We start from the raw sequence: 21,094 nt of genomic DNA, 5'->3' as shown, positions 1-21,094 counted from the left end.
GGGAGGAGCCACTGCCTTTAAGGCTGGGCCTGAGCCTCTGTTTGATACAACTGTTGTCACTAACCTACACCGCTGATTTTGATATTCCTGGGCTAGAGGGCTGTATCACTAGAAGATTCAGTTTGCCTCTTAGTATTATTGCTCTGGAGTTCATTTCTAGATTTCACTTTCTTTGAAAACATACATTTCAGTCAAGAATTATTTCAGTCTGGGACAAACGGATTTTCGGAATCATTCTTTTCCTTGAGTGCCTTCAGATGATCTTTCCTGACCAGCTCACGTAGGGCTGAAGTTGCTGATGAAACCAGGAGCAGCGTCCTTGCTGAAGGGTTCTCCTTTCTCAGACTCATGATGGACTAAAAAGTTCAATCTATGCAGAAAGGTACATATTTGTCTTTTTTGCTAAGATCTCCAATGTCTGCCGAAAGCTATTATCAGTATAACATTCTTTCAGAAATCTATCCCAAATGTCTACCTGCATTTCCTTGCTACTCATAATGAGCCTATGCCCACAGTCCAGTGATGGTGTAGGAGTGGATGGTGAGGGATGACCTAAGCCCACTCACCCGTTCCCGGTCCAGCTTCTTCTTAACCTTCACAAGTCCCAAGAAGGGATCCACAGCAAATTCATTGTCCCTATCTCCACCCACAATGGAAAAACGAATTTGTCCATTGGGTTTGCTATCCACATCTTCTGCTATCAGCTTCACAGAGAAGAGAGAAAGCAAAGACAAGGTATAACGCAAGAGAAAGACAAAAGGTTGATACTTAGCATCTCCGGCTGACAGTACTCTAGCACCCCTACCCATGGTAAGTTCCCAGGGGAGGAGATGATTTTTTGGGACCAAATAGGGCAGCAATAGCACGAGACATCTATTTCCTTATTAATTTTTACATTCCCCGAGTCTGACATTAGTTGGGTCTGATTTTCATCAGGTTTGAGATCATAATGACAGACCCCAGAGCTAATGGATAAAGCCAATTTCATGACCTCTTTATAGTTCTGCAAACAGCATTCTCAGTTACTTGGGATGGCTCTTTACTCAGTGTGGCTGGATCAGGAATCACTTGGAGACACAGCTCTAGGGACTATTTGAGGGTTTCTGTGGATGACATCCTCCCTATGAGTTGGGGCCCTAGACGGAATGGAAAAGAAGATTACAGGAACCTATTGGAGCATTGCTCTCTGCTTCCTGACTGTGGACAGCATGTGACCAGGCTTGTTCTTCCATTGCCATGCCTGTCCACCACAGTGGGCCGTGCTCCCTTAATCACGGGCTTTTCTCACACTCACACTGGAGAATCCCCATTTTCCAGTAGGACAATCCCCACGCATTTCCTCTTTAGTCACGGGTCAGTTATTCTGTAGTCATGGATTAGCTGCCTTGGAGCTTTAAAAAGCTCATCTATGCTATCTTGCATTTTCTTTGAAAGTATATACTTCGGTAAGGAAAGCAATTACTAGTAATTTATAGCTTGATATAAATGAGCCTGTAAGACTCCTTCTAACACACAAACCGGAGAAGGAGCTCTTCAAAGCCCACATGTGACCGACATCCTTGAAACATTGAACGGAGGAGGGGAAACAAAGTCTAACACAGACCTCGCTCATTTCTTCGCTGTGAGGTTGTTTTGTCCCAGAATTCAGATGCTGCTGGCACCTACCAGAATGACAGAGTCCCCCTCCAAGGCATCCTCACTGATGACAGCGCTGTAGACATCTTGACTGAATCGAGGAGGGTTATCATTCACATCTGTGAGGTCGATGCTGACGGTGGCTGCCGCGCTCAGGGCTGGGGTGCCCCCATCTTTAGCTTCTACCACCAGGTAAAATCTTTTGCATACTTCATAGTCCAGAGCTTCCAAGACAGAAATACCCCCTTCAAAGGAAAATAGGTAACTTTATATTTGATTAGGGGGAAACATGGTTCAGCTGTTCTGTAGGCAAAGTGTGATTTCTATCATTCCTAGCCAAGACTGAATGTTTGGGCGTTTGCTTGTGAGTCCCTGAAAACTTTGTGGATGTCTAATGAAAACGGTCAGTTAAAGCGTAGCCATCTATCAGACACGCTCCTGAAGAAATGGGCAGTGCTCGCAGTTTCTGTGTAATTCCAGGGTTTATTTCAGGCAGCAGAAGTCTCTGCTTGTGAAACCAGAGAGCTAGACAGGGACAGAACCCTGAGCAGTGTCCCTCAAGTCTCTGAGTGGCCCCTGGGGAAGGAAGAACACATAGTGTGCACTCGTGACTGGAGGACACTGCCCCTCCTACCCAGTCATCAGGTACCCACTGAAGGCCAGCGCTGACTGAATTAACCACACAGCTGCTGTGCCCATTGATCATGTGCCTGTCTGGAGCTAGCATGCACTAAGGGCAAGGACACAGGGACTCTCAAGGCAGGGTGGCATGAGGTGAAAAGGGCTCCTGGAAACCGGCAGCTCCTCAGTGTCTGCAGCCATACGGCTGAGGTGTTCACACCCAGGTAGCCCAGGAGTCCACACTTATGTAGCCTGTGTGTTCACACCCATGTAATCCAGGTGTTCACACCCACAAAACCCAGGTGTTCACACTCACGTAGCCCAGGTGTTTACACCCATGTAGCCCAGGTGTCCACACCCACATAATCCAGGTATCCACACCTACATAATCCAGGTGTTCACACCCACCCAACCCAGGTGTTCACACCCAAATGGCCCAGGTGTTGACACCCACGTAACCCAGGTATTCATACCAACATAACCCAGGTGTTCATACCCATGTAGTCCAGGTGCTCACACCCACATAGCCCAGGTGTTCACGCCCATGTAATCCAGGTGTTCACACCCACATAGCCCAGGTGTTCACACCCACATACCCCAGGTGTTCACACCCACGTAGCCCAGGTGATGCCACCACAAGGAATCACGTGAGCAGAACAAAAGAAGGCTTCTAATTGAGGGTGACCTCTAAGACGGACTCTGAGAGTGAGCCACCCACCCTTCTTGTCCCACCCCTGTCTGGTGGCGACCCTGTGCTGTGCTCTCAAGTTGCTAGCTACCCACTGTGCCTAGAAGACAGTTCCCAGGTGTTTGTCTTTCCCTGGAAAACAATCATTAGGTCAAATGAGAGGCCATTTTCTTGGGCATGCTCAGCCAGAGAACTCCAGCGCTGAGACTGCCAATAGTTTCCTTCAGATGATGGTGGAAACAAAATCTGTACCTCTTCTGAGCACTCACTACCCCTGGAGCTTAACTTTTCCAGTTTAGTTACCTAATGACAACTTTAAACTCTCCTTAGCCACCTCCCCATGGTGTTCATACAGATTGTCATAGCTGGACAGGGCAAAGCTAATGCATATCGCAATGAGTGAACTCTTCATCCAGTTTGATCTGAAGTAATGACCCTAATAAACACTTTCTGCCGGGAGATCCTGCTAATGCGGCCTGTCAATCGATACTTCTACTTCTTTTACTCTAGGGTACATTTTTACAATTGTACACAGTTATGTTATGACAGGATTACAGTGTGCATTCCTGAGCCAGGAAGAAAAAAATTCAAATATTAGATAATCTACTTACGAATAGTAAAGGGTGGGGAAATTATTTAACTGCTCAAAAGTTCTGTTTTTATCATCTGGAATATGTGAGTATACCTACCCAAAGATTTAATAGGACGGCAGAATAATGGCAATGGTGATTGAACATTGGTGATCATGGTACTACCCTTTTCCTATGTACTGACTAAGGAGAAATGGCCTCCTCTGCCATCTCGCACAATAGCGACATGTTTCCTGAGTGATTTAGGAAATGGGCAAAGGTCAGAGGTGTGAGTAACTTCCCTCCTGCTTGGAAAATGGGGATATCTTGGACTATTAGAGAATCGCTCCTCCAGAAGGGCGCACACCAAAGGTACGCTGAATCAAGAGGAGTGGAAACCACCCAGACACACACCGTTTGGACTACAACAAAGCTCCCGCTTGCTGTACAGGGGAGCATGGCCGGTGTCAGTCATGGTGCTGACCAGAGAGTGGTCAGTTACTTGTAGACGGGGTACAGAGGCAGCTCATCTCATGTTCCCTTGCTACCATAAGCACATGGGATCCAAGAAGAGCCAATGGAAAAGAGACACAAACACACTCTTGTGCTTGCATGTAGACATCACAGCTTCACAGCTGCTCTATAGAACATACACTGCTGACCCAAGCAGTGAGCCCACTGCTTAGTGCTTGGAATTTAGGAGGGTCATTGTTAGGAGCTGGGCACTGAAGTCTGCATGCAGGCCCTGCCAGGGAGGCAGGAGGATGATGGGATGGCAGAAGACACAGGAAATATCACTGGAATTGCCATCTACCCACCTGTCTTTGGGTTGATCCTGAACTTCCCTTGTTCGTTTCCAGACCGGATGAGATACGTGATCTCAGCGTTCGTGCCGATGTCTTTGCTGGTTGCAAACACAGAGAGAACTTGGGTACCCAGGGAAGTGTCCTCGGGCACCGTTACTAGGTAATCCCTCCTCTCAAACACAGGGGGGTTGTCGTTGATGTCCAGGACGGTGATGGTGACCGAGGCGAGCGAGGAGAGGGAGTGTCCAGGACTCTGGTCGGTGGCCCGGACACTGATGTTGTAGGCTGACTGCTGTTCTCGGTCCAGGGGCTGTTCCAGGATGATGACACCAGAGGAGCTGTCGATGGAGAAGACCCCGCTGGCTGAGTCCTCCAGGGAGTACACAACCTTCCCGTTGATACCTGTGGGAGGTGACACAGCATGAGAGGACAAAAGCACAGCACCAAGAGACTCGCCTTTCCTTGCGAAAGACCTGCCCAGGGAAAAAAGCCACTGTGGAAATAGCTCTGGCCATACAGAAATGAAGTCTTCAGCCTTAGGCTGGATGGTTTTAGTGTAGAATTCTACCAAAACATCCAAAAAGAGCTAATATCTATACTCCTCATAGAATATCTATACTCCTCATATAATAGAAACATATTCATATCATAGTATAATATCTATACTCCTCATATAATAGAAACAGAAGGAACATTGCTAAATTCTTTCTATGAGCCTATTGTTACCTTGATACTAAAACTACACAAAGACTCAATCAAGAAAGAGAATCGCAGACCAATCTCACTTATGAACAGAGATGGAATACATAATAAAATACTAGCAAACCTAATCCAAGAACACATCAAAAAATTATCCACCATGATTAAGTTGGCTTTATCCCAGCAATGCATGGATAGTTCAAAATATGAAAATCTATTTATATAATCCATCATATAAATAAACTGAAAGAAAAAAGCCATATGATTATATTTTTAGATGCTGAAAAAGCATCTCAAATTGGAAAGGAAGAAGTCAAACTTTCGTTATTTGCAGATGATATGATAGTATACATAAGTGAACCAAAAACTCTACCAGGGAACTCCTACAGCCAATAAATATCTTCAATAATGTTGCAGGATACAAGATCAACAAAAAAATCAGTAGCTCTCCTATATACAAATGATAAAGAAGTTGAGAAAGAAATCAGAGAAACATCACCTTTTACAATAGCTATGAATAACGTAAAATATCTTGGGGTAGCACTAGCCAAAGTAGTGAAAGACCTTCTCAACAATAACTTTAAGTCTTTGAAGAAAGAAATTGAAGAAGATACCAGAAAATGGAAAGATCTCCCATGCTCTTGGATATAAGAAAAATGGCAATTCTGCCAGAAGCAATCTATAGATTCAATGCAATCCCCATCAAATTCCCAACACAATTATTCACAGACCCTGAAAGAACAATAACCAACTTCATATGGAAAAACAAAAAGCCCAGGATAGCGAAAACAATCTTGTCCAATAAAGGAACTTCTGGAGGCATCACCATCCCTGACATCAAGCTCTGTTACAGAGCTAGCAGTAATGACAACAGCTTGGTATTGGACTAAATACAGAGAGGTTTACCAATGAAATAAAATCAAAGACCCAGATATTAATCCACACACCAATGAATGATTTTTGACAAAGAAGCTAAAATTATACAATGGTAAAAGAAAGCATCTTCAACAAATGGTGATGGCACTACTGGATGTGAACATGTAGAAGAGTGAAATTGATCCATATCTATCTCCATGCACAAAAACTCAAGTCCAAATGGATCAAAGACCACAGTATGAATCCAACCACAATGAACCTGATAGAAGAGAAAATGGGAAGTAGTCTTCAATGCATGGGCACAGGAGACCACTTCCTCAATATAACTCAGTAGTACAGACATTGAGAACAACAATAAATAAGTGGGACCTCCTTAAACTGAGATGATTCTGTAAAGCAAAGGACATGATCAATAAATCAAAAAGGCAGCCTAATGAATGGGAAAAGAACTTCACTAACCCCACATCAGACAAAGGATTGATCTCTGAAATACATAAAGAACTCAAGAAGCTAGACTTCAAAATTCCAAATAACTCAATTAAAAAATGGGGTACAGAACTAAACAGAGACTTCTCAATGGAAGAATCTCAAATGGCCGAAAGACACTTAAGGAAATATTCAACGTTCTTAGTCATCAGAGATGCAAATCAAGACAACTATGAGTTACCATCTTACACCAGTCAGAATGGCTAAGATCAAAAACACCAATGATAGCCTATGCTGGAGAGGATGTGGAGTACGGAACACTAATTCATTGCTGGTGGGAATGCAAACTTGTACAGCCACTTTGGAAATCAGTATGGTGGTTTCTCAGAAAATTGGGAACCAACCTACCTCAGGATTCAGCAGTACCTCTCTTGGGTATATAATCAAAGGATGCTCAATCATATTACAAAGATATTTGTTTAACTATGTTCATAGCAACATTATTTGTAATATCCAGAACCTGGAAACAACCTGGATGCCCCTCAACCAAAGAATGGATAAAGAAAATGTGGAACATTTACACATTAGAGTATTATTCAGTGGTAAAAAACAATGACATCTTGAATTTAGCATGCAAATGGATGGAGCTAGAAAATACCATCCTGAGTGAAATAATCCAGACCCAAAAAGATGAATATGTCATGTGCTCACTCATAAGTCAATACTAGGTATAGAAAAAGGATATGGAGCCTATATTTCATGATCCTAGAGAAGCTAAGCCTAAGAGAAACATAATTAGATCCACCTAGAAAGTTGAGATAGACAATATCACCTGACAGAATTGGGAACATAGGGGTGTGGGAGAAGGGAGGATGGAAGGGAAAGAGTAGAGGAGAGGGGGGACGAGGAGAACTTGAGGGAATGGGAAAGTCGAGATGGAGAAAGGACAGAGATGAGAGCAAGGAAAGAGATATCTTGATTGAACGAGCCATTATAGGGTTAGCAGAAACCTGGCTCTAGAGAAATTCCCAGGAATTCCCAACTAAAACCCTAAGCAATAGAGGAGAGGGTGCCAGAACTGGCCTTGCCCTGTAGTCAGGCTGATAAATATCTTAAATGTCACCATAGAGCCTTCATGCAACAACTGATGGAAACAGAGGCAGAGACACACATCAGAGGACTGAACTGAGCTCTCAAAGTCCAACTGAAAAGTGGAAAGGAATGAGAATACGAGCAAAGAGCTCAAGACCATGATGGGTTCACCCACTGAAACAGTTTACCTGAGTTGAGCTAATGAGAACTCACTAACGTCAGCCAGACTTGGAAGGAACAAGCATAGGATCAAACTAGCCCCTCTGAATGTGATTGACAGTTGCATAGCTGGGGCAGACTGAGGGGTCACTGGCAGTGGCACCAGGATTTATTCCTACTGCATGTACTGGCTTTTTGGGAACCTATTATCTTTGGATAGATGCCTTGTTCAGTCTAGATATAATAGGGAGGGCCTTGGACCTTCCCCAAAGCAATGTGCCTTTTCCTTTCTGAGGAGTGGATGGGGGTGGGGTTGGGGATATGGGAAAAAATGGGAGGAAGCGAGGGAGTGGAAACTTTGATTAGTATGTGTAATGAAAAAAGATAGTTTGTTTTCTTTTATAAAAAAATAAAAAACAAACAAAAATGCTGTTGAGTATATATTTAATTCTGTAGAAAAGAAAACTTGGTAACTATTTAATTTTTTCTACAATGGATACCAGATGAATAAATTAGGGTTCATTGATATGCAGATAGAGTGCTTTGCACATGTCATTTAATATAATAGATGACATGGGAATCTGTTTATGAATCAGTATAAAAATGCAGGTCATAAAATAGTATCAAGTTTATAAGTTTATTTTTGTGAAGAAAAAGCTGAAGGAATTCAGCCAAAATGTTAACTATTTTGAAGTTGTTTTTCACATGTGCTTAACTTTCTAGATCATATACAGTGGGCACAGGACACTTTGAAATAAATAAATGAACTGTTAAAAAAATACATGCTCTCAGGAAATAATTCTTTAATACCAAGCTTGGAAAGTATCCAAGTTTTCAAGAGATTTTTCCAGCCCAGCTTTAATTCTTAATGTACATCCCATTTGAACTAATTGTGGAGAATTAGCCTACAGATTGTATAGGCTTTCTTCTGGTTGTTTCCATTGTTCATTTTAGCTCATCATGCTTAGAAAGATAGTAATGCGACTTAGAAAATTGCTTTTGTCAAAGGCCCCATTATAAAGTTACTGCAAAGAGTATTTTTAAACGAAATTTTACTCTTTAATTAAGGCAATTAAAGGAAATGGCTGGCCTAAAATTCTTCTCTCATCTTCAGTAGCAGGCAAATACAATCCCAGGGAGCCAAAGAGCTTAGGTTGAGTGCTCCTGTTTTATCTTTCAAATGTATATTGGGATAATATAGAATTAAACTGGAAGATCCGATGACAAAGTCCAGAAACTAGCAATACTTTTAGCATAGCAATTACTGCCCTTTTAATATACTTTCTAATGCCTTCTGCTTTAAGTGCCATTTAAAAGTTTTTCAATCAGTGATGACTGAAGCTGCCTCATTCTCCTGGGCAGGATGTTAACTCCCAGGGTCTGAATCTCCCTTTGAAAGGTCCAAAGAAGACAGAAGGCTGCTATGACTAGGTCGGGGAGACCCTGCTGACTGTGCCCAACATCTCCCGGGTGACTGCCAAGTAAGTTTGACAGCAACTGTTTCTCTGGGTCTGATGACAAGATTGTGGCCCCAACCCAAAACAAAACCCCAGGGCCTTTGTCTAGAAACATGCAGACATCCAGCACAGTTACATCAGAGAATTAAGTCAGGAAAAGGCTCCAGTAAGTAAGGGACATTATTCTGCTTAGAGAGCATGGTCTATACACTCAAGAAGCTGGCTCTTGTGCAGTGAGATTCCCTGTGACATGGAGAAAACTACAGATCCCATAGCCTGGTCTTGTCCTAGGCCTGATGGAGTTAATTGTGGCTAAATTAATTAATCTACAAAGGGGACTTTTGGAAAAAACCGCCATCTTTACTAGTATACTGGACTTCTGTGTTCTGCTGTGACCCAGTGATGATACTCCAACACTGAAGATGGACACCAGACTAATTCATTCACTCTTCACTTAGTTATTCACTTATGCGTTTGCTCGTAAGTGTCTGAGGACTCCTGCTGCCCAGGACATACTCAGCGTCTCTAGCACTTCTGTGCAACCTCAGAGGTCCCTAGTTTCTTGGGAGACAAACGTGCAGAATGGATTATTAGGAAGGATTGGTCAGAAGTTTCTCAGAGACTAAAGTTACTCAGTCATGAAGGAAAAGTAGATGTTGTCAGGAGTGCTGAGGTGGAAACACCACAGACAAAGGGAGCATTTGGGGAGATGCAAGAGCAACGGGAGTTATGGATGCTCACAAGAAGGCAGAGGGCTCCGTGTTGATACAGCTGTAGTGTAGTGTGAGGCTGCCTGCTCTCAGCCAGCCGAGAGTCACCAATTCAGTGTAACAGACCATTTCTAGAGTAAACTACAAAGTAGGCCTACGTACATGAGGAGGGAAATCAGCAAAGAGAGAAGGATGCTGCATCGGGAGGCTTGGGGATGTGTGAGCAGAGGAACTCACCAGCAGATGACAGGCAGAATAATGCCTGTCAGGAGGCCTCACGGTGGGAGGTGACTACAAATCAGAGCCTCAATGTGCCCTAAGAGACAGGAAGTCAAACCCTGGGGTCCTTGGCATTTAAGAACACAAAATGCCGAGAGTAGGAAGAAATTCCCCCAGCTGTGAGTCTTCCTCGAGGCCATCCCTGCATTACTGCGTTTTGCACAAGGCCTGATCCAGTACAGAGAGTGTGCCAACGTGTGTGTGTGAGTGGGGCGTGGCACAAGTCACAGTGATCACTTGGGAGAAATCAAAATTCTCCATTCATGCTTCTTTAGAAGGAATTCCTATTTCGTCTGACAACTAGTGTTTTGATTCACACTTAAGAGAAATTGGGTTTTAGAAAGGGTAATAACAACAGTAACTTGTGTGTCAAATGCAAAGACTCTTAAGCTGATCAAGGCATTAAAGTTTACTAGAGAAAAAAAAAATAGTTCAGCCCTACCTACCTTACTTTAGTCTTTCCGAATCAGACCTTAGTCGTGGAGCATGTCCTGTTGCTATTTTAGGATGTTTGTTTCTTTAACCCTTGGCTGTGGAAAGCTTCCCAGAGGATTCTGATGGTGTCTATAATTACAGCCAGGGGGTTGGGGAACTTATTCAGATGGCTGGTAAAGGATGGAATTGCTTTATTTAATCCATTTTTATATCCTAATGTCACTCTGGATTCATTCCCAGAGTGTGACATAGAACAGGTACGTGTCTCAAGCACTACTGAAAGAAACCTGTTTCTAGGAGAAGGAAAAGAACCCAGGAGTCTTAAGGGGCCTTAGAGCCCTTCACTGTCCCCAAGCCACTATCCACTGAACAGACCCCCCGGGGAAGCTACTTAACTTTGAACAGTTTTTCCATCTGCCGCTAGGAGGAACAAGATCCTTTCCTTCAGTAATGGGGGTACATGTGAAAGTTCTTTGAGATCTCTGGAGAACAGCTTTTTGCTTATTATGCTATATAAATACACACACATATATGGAGAGAGACTGTCTTTGTATCTGTGTACGTTAGCTTGGGTGTGGATACTTGGATGTCAGTCTGTGGGGCAAAAGTCAACCTTAGGTGTTGTTCCTCAAGTACCATCTACTTTTTTGTTTATTTTTGAGACAGCATCTGTCACTAGTCTGGGGCTCACTGGTTAGACGAGGCTGGCTGGGTCAACAAGCCCTAGAGATAGATCTCTCTTAGTCCTAATGTTGAGATTACAAGCATGCACCGCTCTGCCTAGTGTTTTATTATCCAATAGACAAAAGTCTTGGAGTACATTGTTCTCCAGAAAATGCATTAAATTGCTCAGTCCTCACAGAGGATTATTTAATTTTAGTGATATTTTAATAATTCCCTCAGCCACCTTCAAAGATTTAATACTTCAGACAATATTGGAGCTTGGGAGAAGGAACATACAAACCTACATTTAGCCCTAACCTGTGCAACTCAGTGGTAATGATTTCTAAGGCATCAAGAAAATCAATGATTATATGATGCTTAAAGGAGAAAGGTAGACATCAGAATTGAATCCATCTTAGAATATTTTCCAGGAGAAATCACCATGACATAGAATATTGACTAAAGGTGTTAGGGTCTTCTCTTCAAATTCTTCTATGGCCAGTCAGTCTCTGAGTCTCTTAAAAAAAGCGACAGTTTGGTCTAGATTTCAGTAATGATGTTGCAAACATCTACTAGGACCGTGATTTCCACAGGAAACAGATCTCACATCCACCCATCCCCCAACCATGCCAAAATAACTGTGGTTCCTGAACCCGTCCCCATGAGGCTTGCCATGGAACTGTGTAAGACAGTTCCAGAGATAACCACTCCGCAGGGAATTCCTAGCGATGCATGGATAGATAGAATTTAAGATGCCTATGAACTTGCCTTCATATATTTCTATATTGCTCCATAGCAAGTTGTTTGGGACCCTAGCAGCATAGTATAATGAATACATGCTATACTGTGCTTTCTAGGTATTAGAAATCTGGGTGTGACTTCGTTGGCGGTGTCTCCATTACGGTTTCTTGTGAAGTTGCTAAGTACACTGTCAGGTGGGATGTGAGTTCATCTGCCAGCTCAGTGAAGGGCAGCAGGTTGACTTTCAATCTGAATCATGCAGTTTTAGGTGAACCCTTGTCCCTTGCCATGTGGGCCATTCACAGATCTGCAGTGGTTATTCCCTAGTGTGAGTGATCCGAGAGAGAATGAGAGGGAACCTCTGGACTGAGTGTGACCCCTAAAGTTCATGTGTCAAGGCTCTCGTCTTTAAGAGGTGGGATGGAAGACTTTTAGGAGGTAATTAGGGCTAAATGAGGTCCTGAGGAGAGCTTAAAGGGAGGCAACGGGAGCTATTCAGGAAAAAAAAAAAAGAAGAAGAGAAAAAGAAAAATATGTTTCTTTCCCAGATAGTATACATGCAAAAGGCCATGTTAGTCCAGAGCAAGGAGCCAGGGGTCTGCAAATCAGGCGTGCCCTCCCCAGTCCTAACCAACACATCCTGGCTCTAGAGCTGTGAAAAGCAGTTCTCTTCTGTTTAAACCACGAGTGGTTACTATAGCAGCCTGAGGTGACTCAACAGAAGCCACAGCTACAGTGAATGGCAATGACCTTTTTAAGGCTAATGACCAAAGTGGTACCAAGGGCAAGCACATTACAGGAAGCAAGTCACTGGGCTCAGTGTTAGAGACAGCTACCAGAGGGAGAGCAGCTGTGGTGCTTTGAATAAGAATGACCTCCATAGACTGATACATCTGAATGCTAAGTTGTCAGGGAGTGGCACTATTTGAGAAGAATGAGGAGGTGTGGCCTTGTTGGAGGAAGTGTGTCACTAGGGGTGGGTTTTGAAGTTTCAAAGATCCATGGTAGACCCAGAGTCTCTCTCTCTCTCTCTCTCTCTCTCTCTCTCTCTCTCTCCCTCCCTCCCTCCCTCCCTCCCCTCGCTCCCTCCCTCCCTCTCTCTCTCCGCCTGTGGATCAAGTTGTAACTCTCAACTACTTCTCCAGAACCATGGCTGCCTGCATGTAGTCATGCCCCCTGCCATGACGGGAAAGGACTAAACCTCTGAAACTAGAAGTCAGTACCCAATTAAATGTCTTTTATTACAAGAGATGCCCTGGTCATGGCGTCTTTTCACAGCCATAGAGCAGTGACTTAGACAATCACTGAAATTTTCCTGTTCCTTAATCTCTATATTTGAAGGCATGTTCATTTACTAGCGTAGGTGACAAAGCCAGTGGTGTGTGCAGTGCCGGTGGCTTTGCAGCCATGCCGTGTTGGATCTTGGCATTTACTATGTTAAAGAAGAAATGCACAGTAATACACAGAGGCTTTAAAAAATGCTTGCATTTATATATTCAATTTGTAATATTCCTGTTTTTATAAATTACAAATGTTATTCTGAGAGATGATCTGTAGCTGTAACCTAGTGCTAAGGTGTTTGAGATGCAGAAATAGAGTTCTTGAGTGGTTCTCTGTGTGTGAGGAACAGCAGGCCGCGCTTACCTGGGCACCATCTGAAAGGTAAGTTACCACTGTGCTTTGCATCCCCAACCACCGAGTCCTAAACCCTGGAGGACGGTCAGCACCAGGGGCTCTCTGGCAATGGGGCTTTTGACTCTTTTGCACAGTCATCCTAGTGAGTTTGCTGCTGGCTGACTTCTGAGGGCTCCTGACTTGTCTGGAGTCTCTCATTTCCTTCCAGCCCTCAGGTGACACCAACACAGATGGTCCAGGGAACTAATCTGAGCATTACTATCCCCTGCATATCTGTTCCCCAGTCTTCCTGAACTCCCTTTTATGATGCCTGCTATCCTATCACCAGCTATGGTTCAGAACAAGTTAAGTCTGCATAGAGTAAATTAAACAATGACATGCCAACTGAAGGGTCGTTATGCAAAATGGGAATAATGTATCTGAAGCCCTTGGCACAGAGCCTGCCATAGAACAGCAGCTGTAAAAGTGGATACTAATGGCTAATATTTTTTTTCATTTTAAATTGATTTTTATTGAGCTCTACATTTTTCTCTGCTTCCCTCCCTGCTTCTCTCCTCCCCACTTCAACCCTCCCTCCCAAGATCCCCATGCTCCCAATTTACTCAGGTGATCTTGTCTTTTTCTACTTCCCATGTAGATTAGATCTATGTAATTTTCTCTTAGTGTTCTCATTGTTGTCTAAGTTCTCTAGGATTGTGGTTTGTAGGCTGGTTTTCTTTGTTTTATGTTTAAAAACCACTTATGAGTGAGTACATGCGATAATTGTCTTTCTGTGTCTGGGTTACCTCACTCAAAATAATGTTTTCTAGATCCATACATTTTCCTGCAAAATTCAAAATGTCTTCATTTTTCTGCTGTGTAGTACTCCATTATGTAAATGTTCCACATTTTCCTTACCCATTCTTCAGTTGAGTGGCATTTAGGTTGTTTCCAGGTTGGGGCTATGACAAATAATGCTGCTATGAACATAGTTGAACACATGTCCTTGTTGCACGATTGAGCATCCTTTGGATATATACCCAAAAGTGGTATTACTAGGTCTTGAGGAAGGTTGTTTTCTAATTTTTTGAGAAATTGCCACACTGATCCAAAGGGGATGTACCAGCTTACATTCCCACCGGCAATGCAGGAGTGCTCCCTTTACCCTACATCCTCTCCAGCATAAGTTGTCATCAGTGCTTTTGATCTTGGCCATTCTTACAGGTGTAAGATCGAATCTCAGAGTTGTTTTGATTTGCATTTCTCTGATGACTAAGGATGTTGAACATTTTCTTAAGTATTTTTCAGCCATTTTAGATCCCTCTGTTTAGAGTTCTCTTTAGGTCTGTATTCCATTTTTTTTATTGGAATATTGTTCTTTTGATGACCAGTTTCTTGAGTTCTTTGTATATTTTGGAGATCAGACCTCTGTCTGAAGTGGGGTTGGTGAAGATCTTTTCCCATTATATAGGCTGTCGTTTTGTCTTGTTGACCATGTCCTTTGCTTTACAGAAGTTTTTCAGTTCCAGGAGGTCCCATTTATTAATTGTTGCTCTCAGTATCTGTGATACTGGGGTTATATTTAGGAAGTGGTCTCCTGTGCCAATGCGTTCAAGTGTACTTCCCACTTTCTCTTCTATAAGGTTCAACGTGGCTGGCTTTATGTTGGGGTCTTTGATGCATTTGGACTTGAGTTTTGTGCATGGTGATAGATATGGGTCTATTTTCATTCTTCTACATGTTGATATCCAGTTATGCCAGCAACATTTGTTAAATATGCTTTCTTTTTTCCATTTGATATTTTTTGCTTCTTTTTCAAAAATCAGGTGTTAGAAGTTGTATGGATTAATATCGAGGTCTTCGATTGGTCTCATTGGTCCTCCTGTCTGTTCTTATGCCAATACCAGGCTGTTTTCAGTGCTGTACCTCTATAGCAGAGTTTGAAGTCAAGGATTGTGATGCCTCCAGAAGTTCTTTAATTGTACAGGACTGTTTTGGCTATCCTGGGATTTTTGCTTTTCCATATGAAGTTGAGTACCGTTCTTTTGAGTTCGGTAAAGAATTTTACTGAAATTTTGATGGGCATTGCATTGAATCTGTAGATTAGTTTTGGTAGGATTACCATTTTTACTATGTTAATTCTGTCTACCCAAGAGCATGGGAGATCGTTCTATGTTCTGGTGTCTTCTTCAATTTTTTTCTTCAAAGATTTAAAGTTCTTGTCAAATAAGTCCTCCACTTGTTTGGTTAGAGTTACTCAGAGATATTTTATGCCATTTGTGGTTATTGTGAAGGGTGTTGTTTCTCTGATTTCTTTCCCAGTCCTTTTATCATCAGGAGGGCTACTGATTTTTTTAAAGTTAATCTTGTATCCTGCTATATTACTGAAAGTGTTTATGAGTTGTAGAAGTTCCTTGGTAGAATTTTTGGAGTTGCTTATGTAAACTATCATATCATCAGCAAATAGTGAGAGTTTGACTTCTTCTTTTCTGTTGTCTCCCCTTGAACTCCTTTTGGTATCTTATTGCTCTAGCTAGAACTTGAAGAACTATATTGAATAGATGTGGAGAGAGTGGACAACCTTGTCATGTTCCTGATTTCAGTGGAATTGCTGGGAATTTCTCTCCATTTAGTTTGATATTGGCTGTTGGCTTGCTGTATATTGCCTTTATTATGTTAAGTATGTTCCTTGTATTTCTGATCTTTTCAAGGCCTTTATCATAAAGGGATGTTGTATTTTGTCAAAAGTTATTTTAGCATCTAAGGAGATATCATGTGGTTTTTATTTTTCAGTTTATTTATATGGTGGATCATGTTGACAGATTTTTGTATGTTAAACCATATCTGCATCTCTGGAATGAAGCTGACTTGGTCATGGTGGATGATGGTTCTGATGTGTTCTTGGATTTGATTTGCCAGTATTTTATTTAGTATTTTTGCATCAATGCTCATGAGTGAGATTGGTCTGTAATTCTCTTTCTTGGTAATGTCTTTTTGTGGAGGGTATCAGGATAATTGTAGTCTTACAAAAATAGTTTGGCAATGTTCCTTCTGTTTTTATTGTGTAGAATAATTTGAGGAGTATAGGTCTATTTAATTTGCTTTTCTGGTTTTGATTTAATTTAGGTGAGTGATATTTATTCAGAAAGTTGTCCATTTCCTTTAAGTTTTCCAGTTTTGTGGAGTACAGGTTTTCGAAATGTGACCTGATGATTCTCTGTATTTCCTCCGTGTCTGTTGTTATGTCCCCCTTTTCATTCTTGATTTTGTTAATTTGAATATTCTCTCTCTGCCTTTTGGTTAGTTTGAATAAAGGTTTGTCTATTCTGTTGATTTTCTCAAAAAACCAACTCTTTGTCTCATTGATTCTTTGTATTGTTTTCTTTATTTCTATTTTGTTGATTTTAGCTCTCAATTTGATTATTTCCTGTCGTCTAGTTCTCTTAGGTGAGTTTGCTTCTTTTTATTCTAAAGTTTTCAAATGATCACGAGTGTGAGATTTTTCCATCTTCTTTCTGTAGGCACTTAGTGCTATGAACTTTCCTCTTAACACTGCTTTCATTGTGTCCCATAAATTTGGGTATGTTGTATGGTTTGAATTTTAGGAAGTCTTTAATTTCTCCCTTGACCCATTGATTTGGGTGGGTATTGTTTAATTTCCATGTGTTTATGGGGTTTCTGGAATGAGTATTGCTGTTGACTTCTAGTTTTAAACCATGGTGATCTGATTAGATACATTGGGTTATTCCTTTTTTTTTTTTGTATTTGATGAGGTTTGTTTTGTTACCGAATATGTGGTCAATTTTTGAGAAGGTTCCATGAGGTGCTGAGAAGAAGGTATGTTCTTTTCTGTTTGGATGGAATATTCTATAGATGTCTGTTAAGTCCATTTGAGTCATAATATCTGTTAGTTCCCTTATTTCTCTGTTCATTTCTTGTCTGACTGACCTGTACAGTGGTGAGAGTGGAGTGTTAAAGTCTCCCACTATTAGTGTGTGGGGTTTAATGTATAATTTAAGCTTTAGAAGGGTTTCTTTTACATATGAGGGTGCCCTCGTATTTGGGGCATAGGGGTTCAGTATTGAGATTTCCTCTTGATAGATTTTTTCTGTGACTAATATGAAATGACCTTGTCTCTTTTGCTTGATTTTAGCTTGAAGTCTATTTTGTTAGATATTAGGATAGCTACACCTGTTTGTTTCTTAGGTATTTGATATTTGATTGGAATATTTTTTCCCAACCCTTTCCTCTGAGACGATGTCTGTCTTTGAGGTTGGTATGTGTTCTTGTATGCAGAAGAAGGATGGATTTTGTTTTCGGATCCAATCTGTTAGCCTGTGCCTTTTATAGCTGAGTTGAGTCCATTTACATTAAAGGATATTAATTACCAATAATTGCTATCTCCTGTTAACTTAGTTGTCATTGTTGGTGATGTTAATTTGTGTGTTTCCCCCTTTTTTGGGATTTGCTGCTATGAGACCATGAATTGTCTGTGTTTTGTTTAATGTTTATTGTCATTTAGGGTCCTTAAGAGGTGCTCTTCTTGCTTGGGTGGGTGTGGGACTGGTAGAGAAAAGTCCATCAGGAAATGGAGTGTCAACGGGGAAATGTGGCCTGACAAGTTCTGAGAGACAGCCCTGTCCATCCTGAACAAATTTCATATTGACACTTTGTGGTTGGCACAGCAAGCTACTTTCTCTCTAATACTGTACAGGAGGGAGACCCAAGACTTACTCAAACCCTTAGGCCGCTAATCATTTAGGCATCTCTTCACATGTATGTGGAATCTTGGTCCATTTGTTTATTAGGGGATAAGTGTCTTAGGGCCATCTGGGGGACATCCCCGTGGCTTCATCCATAGAATCCAGAGAAGGCTGGGCACTGTTTCACCTGGGGTGTGAGACATTGCAGGTGTAGAATGCTTAGGAAACTGAGTAGAAGAAAGTCTCAGGACATGTGCATATATCCCCTGTAGCATACCCGCGAACCAACTTCCTCCTGACTCCACAGGCTGTCCCCTCCCCAGCATTGAAGGTGGTTGACACTTGAAATTGCAGAGTCTCCTCTTTGTGCTTCTTTGTATTTGCCTTTGAGGTCCTGTGTAAAGGCGTCAAGTCATAGGGTGTCCAGCCACATCCTTACCGGATAGCTCTCATGGAGTAAGTGATGAATTTATTTACTTTTCCTCGTGAGGAGATCAGAAGGGTGATCATGGAAGCTGGCGCTTTACTTTGCCCATCAGATTTGAGAAGCTCCAGTGAAGAACAGAATACGCACAGGAAGGCACAAGCAGTACTTCACACACCACTCCAGGAAGGGGCCAGGGCACTTGGTGGTCACTCCTCTTGGTTCAAGCATCTCACCGACATACTTTCCTGTGCTCTTTATGGTTCTCAACAAGTGACAGACTGGAAAGGAGGAACGCTGGAGAGGCTCATTGGAAATAGTTTTGTCGAAGATATCTGGAAGCCCCCCCCCCCCAGTGCTTCCTTTAGAGTACACCTCCCTGGCGGAGCGCTTCTTTTTTTTGTTCAGGGCCTATGCTTTCAGAATGAACAGTTGATCCAGCCCATTGGAAAACCCTGTATGCTATTACATGTACAGGAAGGCTGGTTTATTCCAGTGTCTGTTTCTGACTAGTGCAGGACCCATTATGCCATGGTCCTCATGAGGGGTTTGTTGCACAAATTCCCAGTGGGCAAAATGTGCTGTGATTATCATGTGTCCCCTAGGAAGAATGACACAGGGACAGTAGAATCACACACTCAGGTCAAAATGGAAGAATTCTTCAAGAGTTTTCAGGTTCCTTGGTCTTCCTGATTCCTTCAGGAAATCTCTCCTGATTTTATAGGAAGGGCCCCATCTGGTAGACGCAGAGTTTTTCGCATCTCTTAATGCATTATCTGTCCATACCACATCTTAGCTTGAGCAGAAAGAACACTTGCATCTGTGTCCTAAGGTTGAGATCTTGATGAGCCTGTCTTGCCATTGACCTAGTCACTTGCCAAAGTTTGCAGATTTCACACTGGAAGTCTCTCTCGGGGCCTCCTCTGATCCTTCTCATTTGGTCCTGTGGTCTTTCTCAATACCTTTATAGGATGTTTGCTATGCCCTCGTGTGTCCTGCTCTAATCCACTTTAGATGTTCTGTGTTAGTCTTCCATATGCCCAGAATTGATTATCCAGTTCTTAAACAAGCTCATCCATTTTCTGTCTCTGATAGAGTACGTGCTCCCTAGCCTTCCTGAATGATCATGGACACACCCTGTCCTATTTTCTGGTCCCAGCTCCTTTCCTCTGTCCTGGACTGTTCTTCTAGGTCTTTAATTGGGTTTCCAGAGTTTCATCTTTATGGCTTCATCTTCATGGTCCATATGTCTTCCTTAGTCTATTCTTACTGAAGATTATTCCCAAGTCCCACTTATTTTGGGACTCTATATTTATGACTTGCTCCTTAACCTTCGAGTAGCTTGAGAAAATCTCTCTGAATAACTTATCTTGGAAAGTCTTGCTGTCCTGTTTACAGTGCTTCTTACTCTGCTGCTTCTTAAGTATTGGCTGCATAAAAATAAAATACTGGAGGTGTGCCTGCGCACTTCTGAGATTCCCCCAAATTCCAGTTCTTGTGGGATTACAGAGCAAGAAGGGAGAAACTGGCTCATGAGATACATTCCTTTCTTTGTGGTCTTTATTAGTAATAAGAAAAACATTCCTCCCCACAACCCAGCATCTAGAAGTTGGCATTTCCATAAACCATCAACTGTAGCATGCTTCCCTGCACAAACTCACACTCAATTTCCATGCCATGCTGCCTAAAACAGTCATAGCATTTTTGTTCTGATCCTCCACACTCTGTGTTTCTTTTGATAGGAAAAAAAAGAACTCTCAAAATGAAATTCTGATGGGCAGAATAACTACCCATTTAATTAGCTACTGTACTCTTCCCTGCCTGAATAGCCGACAGTATAGCCTCTCTTTTTTAAGGCAGTCAACCACACTGCTTTTTAGCCAGTTTGCTTTTCTGGATTATAAGGAAAGTATAGCTATTCTTTTTTCTTATCTCTTTTCTAAGCATGCTTTCTCACACGCCATGGGCTTTGCTGCTCCTCTCCAGAGCCCTTCTCACAGCAGGGCTGCCTGCTGCTAACCTGGGCGGCTGACCTCCATCCTGCCTTAACTTAGCAGCACAGTGGTTTTGCCCTCTTCTCTTTCCTATTCTCCTCCAGGAAATGGCTGAGATTTAGAGCTTGCCTGTCTGGCGCTTTTGTTTTGTTTTTGTTGTTTGTTTTGTTTTTGTTTGAATTCTAATAAAGTTGTTCTCTTTGAATACATTTTGGCTTTGTTTGACTTTAGGAAAAACAAAACCCAACAAAACCCTGAGCTCCTAAGAACTGTTAATAGCCTAAATGTAACATGAGGGCCAGCTTGTTGGGGTTTCTGTCCCGCCCAGTACCCCAACAAGCCAGCAAGTCCCAAGGAAAATCACACGGAGTCTACATCAGGTTATAAACTGATTGGCTCATTAGGTCAGGCTTCTTGTTAACTCTTATAACTTATATTAACCCATTATTCTCATCTATGTTAGCCATAATGGCTCAGTACCTTTTCCAGCAGGGGCAGCTTAC

General features: G+C 42.2%; 1 protein-coding gene across 3 annotated transcripts in view; it reads right to left on the bottom strand.

The window, feature by feature from the left end:
* Fat3 (FAT atypical cadherin 3) overlaps positions 1-21,094 on the bottom strand; it is a 459,541-nt gene that overhangs the window by 55,200 nt on the left and 383,247 nt on the right. For all 3 annotated transcript variants that reach the window (XM_085689898.2, XM_087905857.1, XM_085689900.2), the window contains exons 13-15: positions 4,332-4,721; positions 1,666-1,880; positions 567-704 (exon numbers count right to left, since the gene is read on the bottom strand). In XM_085689898.2, coding sequence (XP_085546024.2) covers positions 567-704; positions 1,666-1,880; positions 4,332-4,721 — 743 coding nt within the window. The remainder of the gene's footprint in view (positions 1-566; positions 705-1,665; positions 1,881-4,331; positions 4,722-21,094) is intronic.

The sequence above is a fragment of the Myodes glareolus genome, chromosome 4, assembly GCF_982192425.1.
Source record: "Myodes glareolus chromosome 4, mMyoGla1.1, whole genome shotgun sequence".
NCBI classification, from domain to species: domain Eukaryota; kingdom Metazoa; phylum Chordata; class Mammalia; order Rodentia; family Cricetidae; genus Myodes; species Myodes glareolus.
Note: the sequence above shows the minus strand (reverse complement) of the source record. Positions and strands in the feature narration are given on the sequence as shown.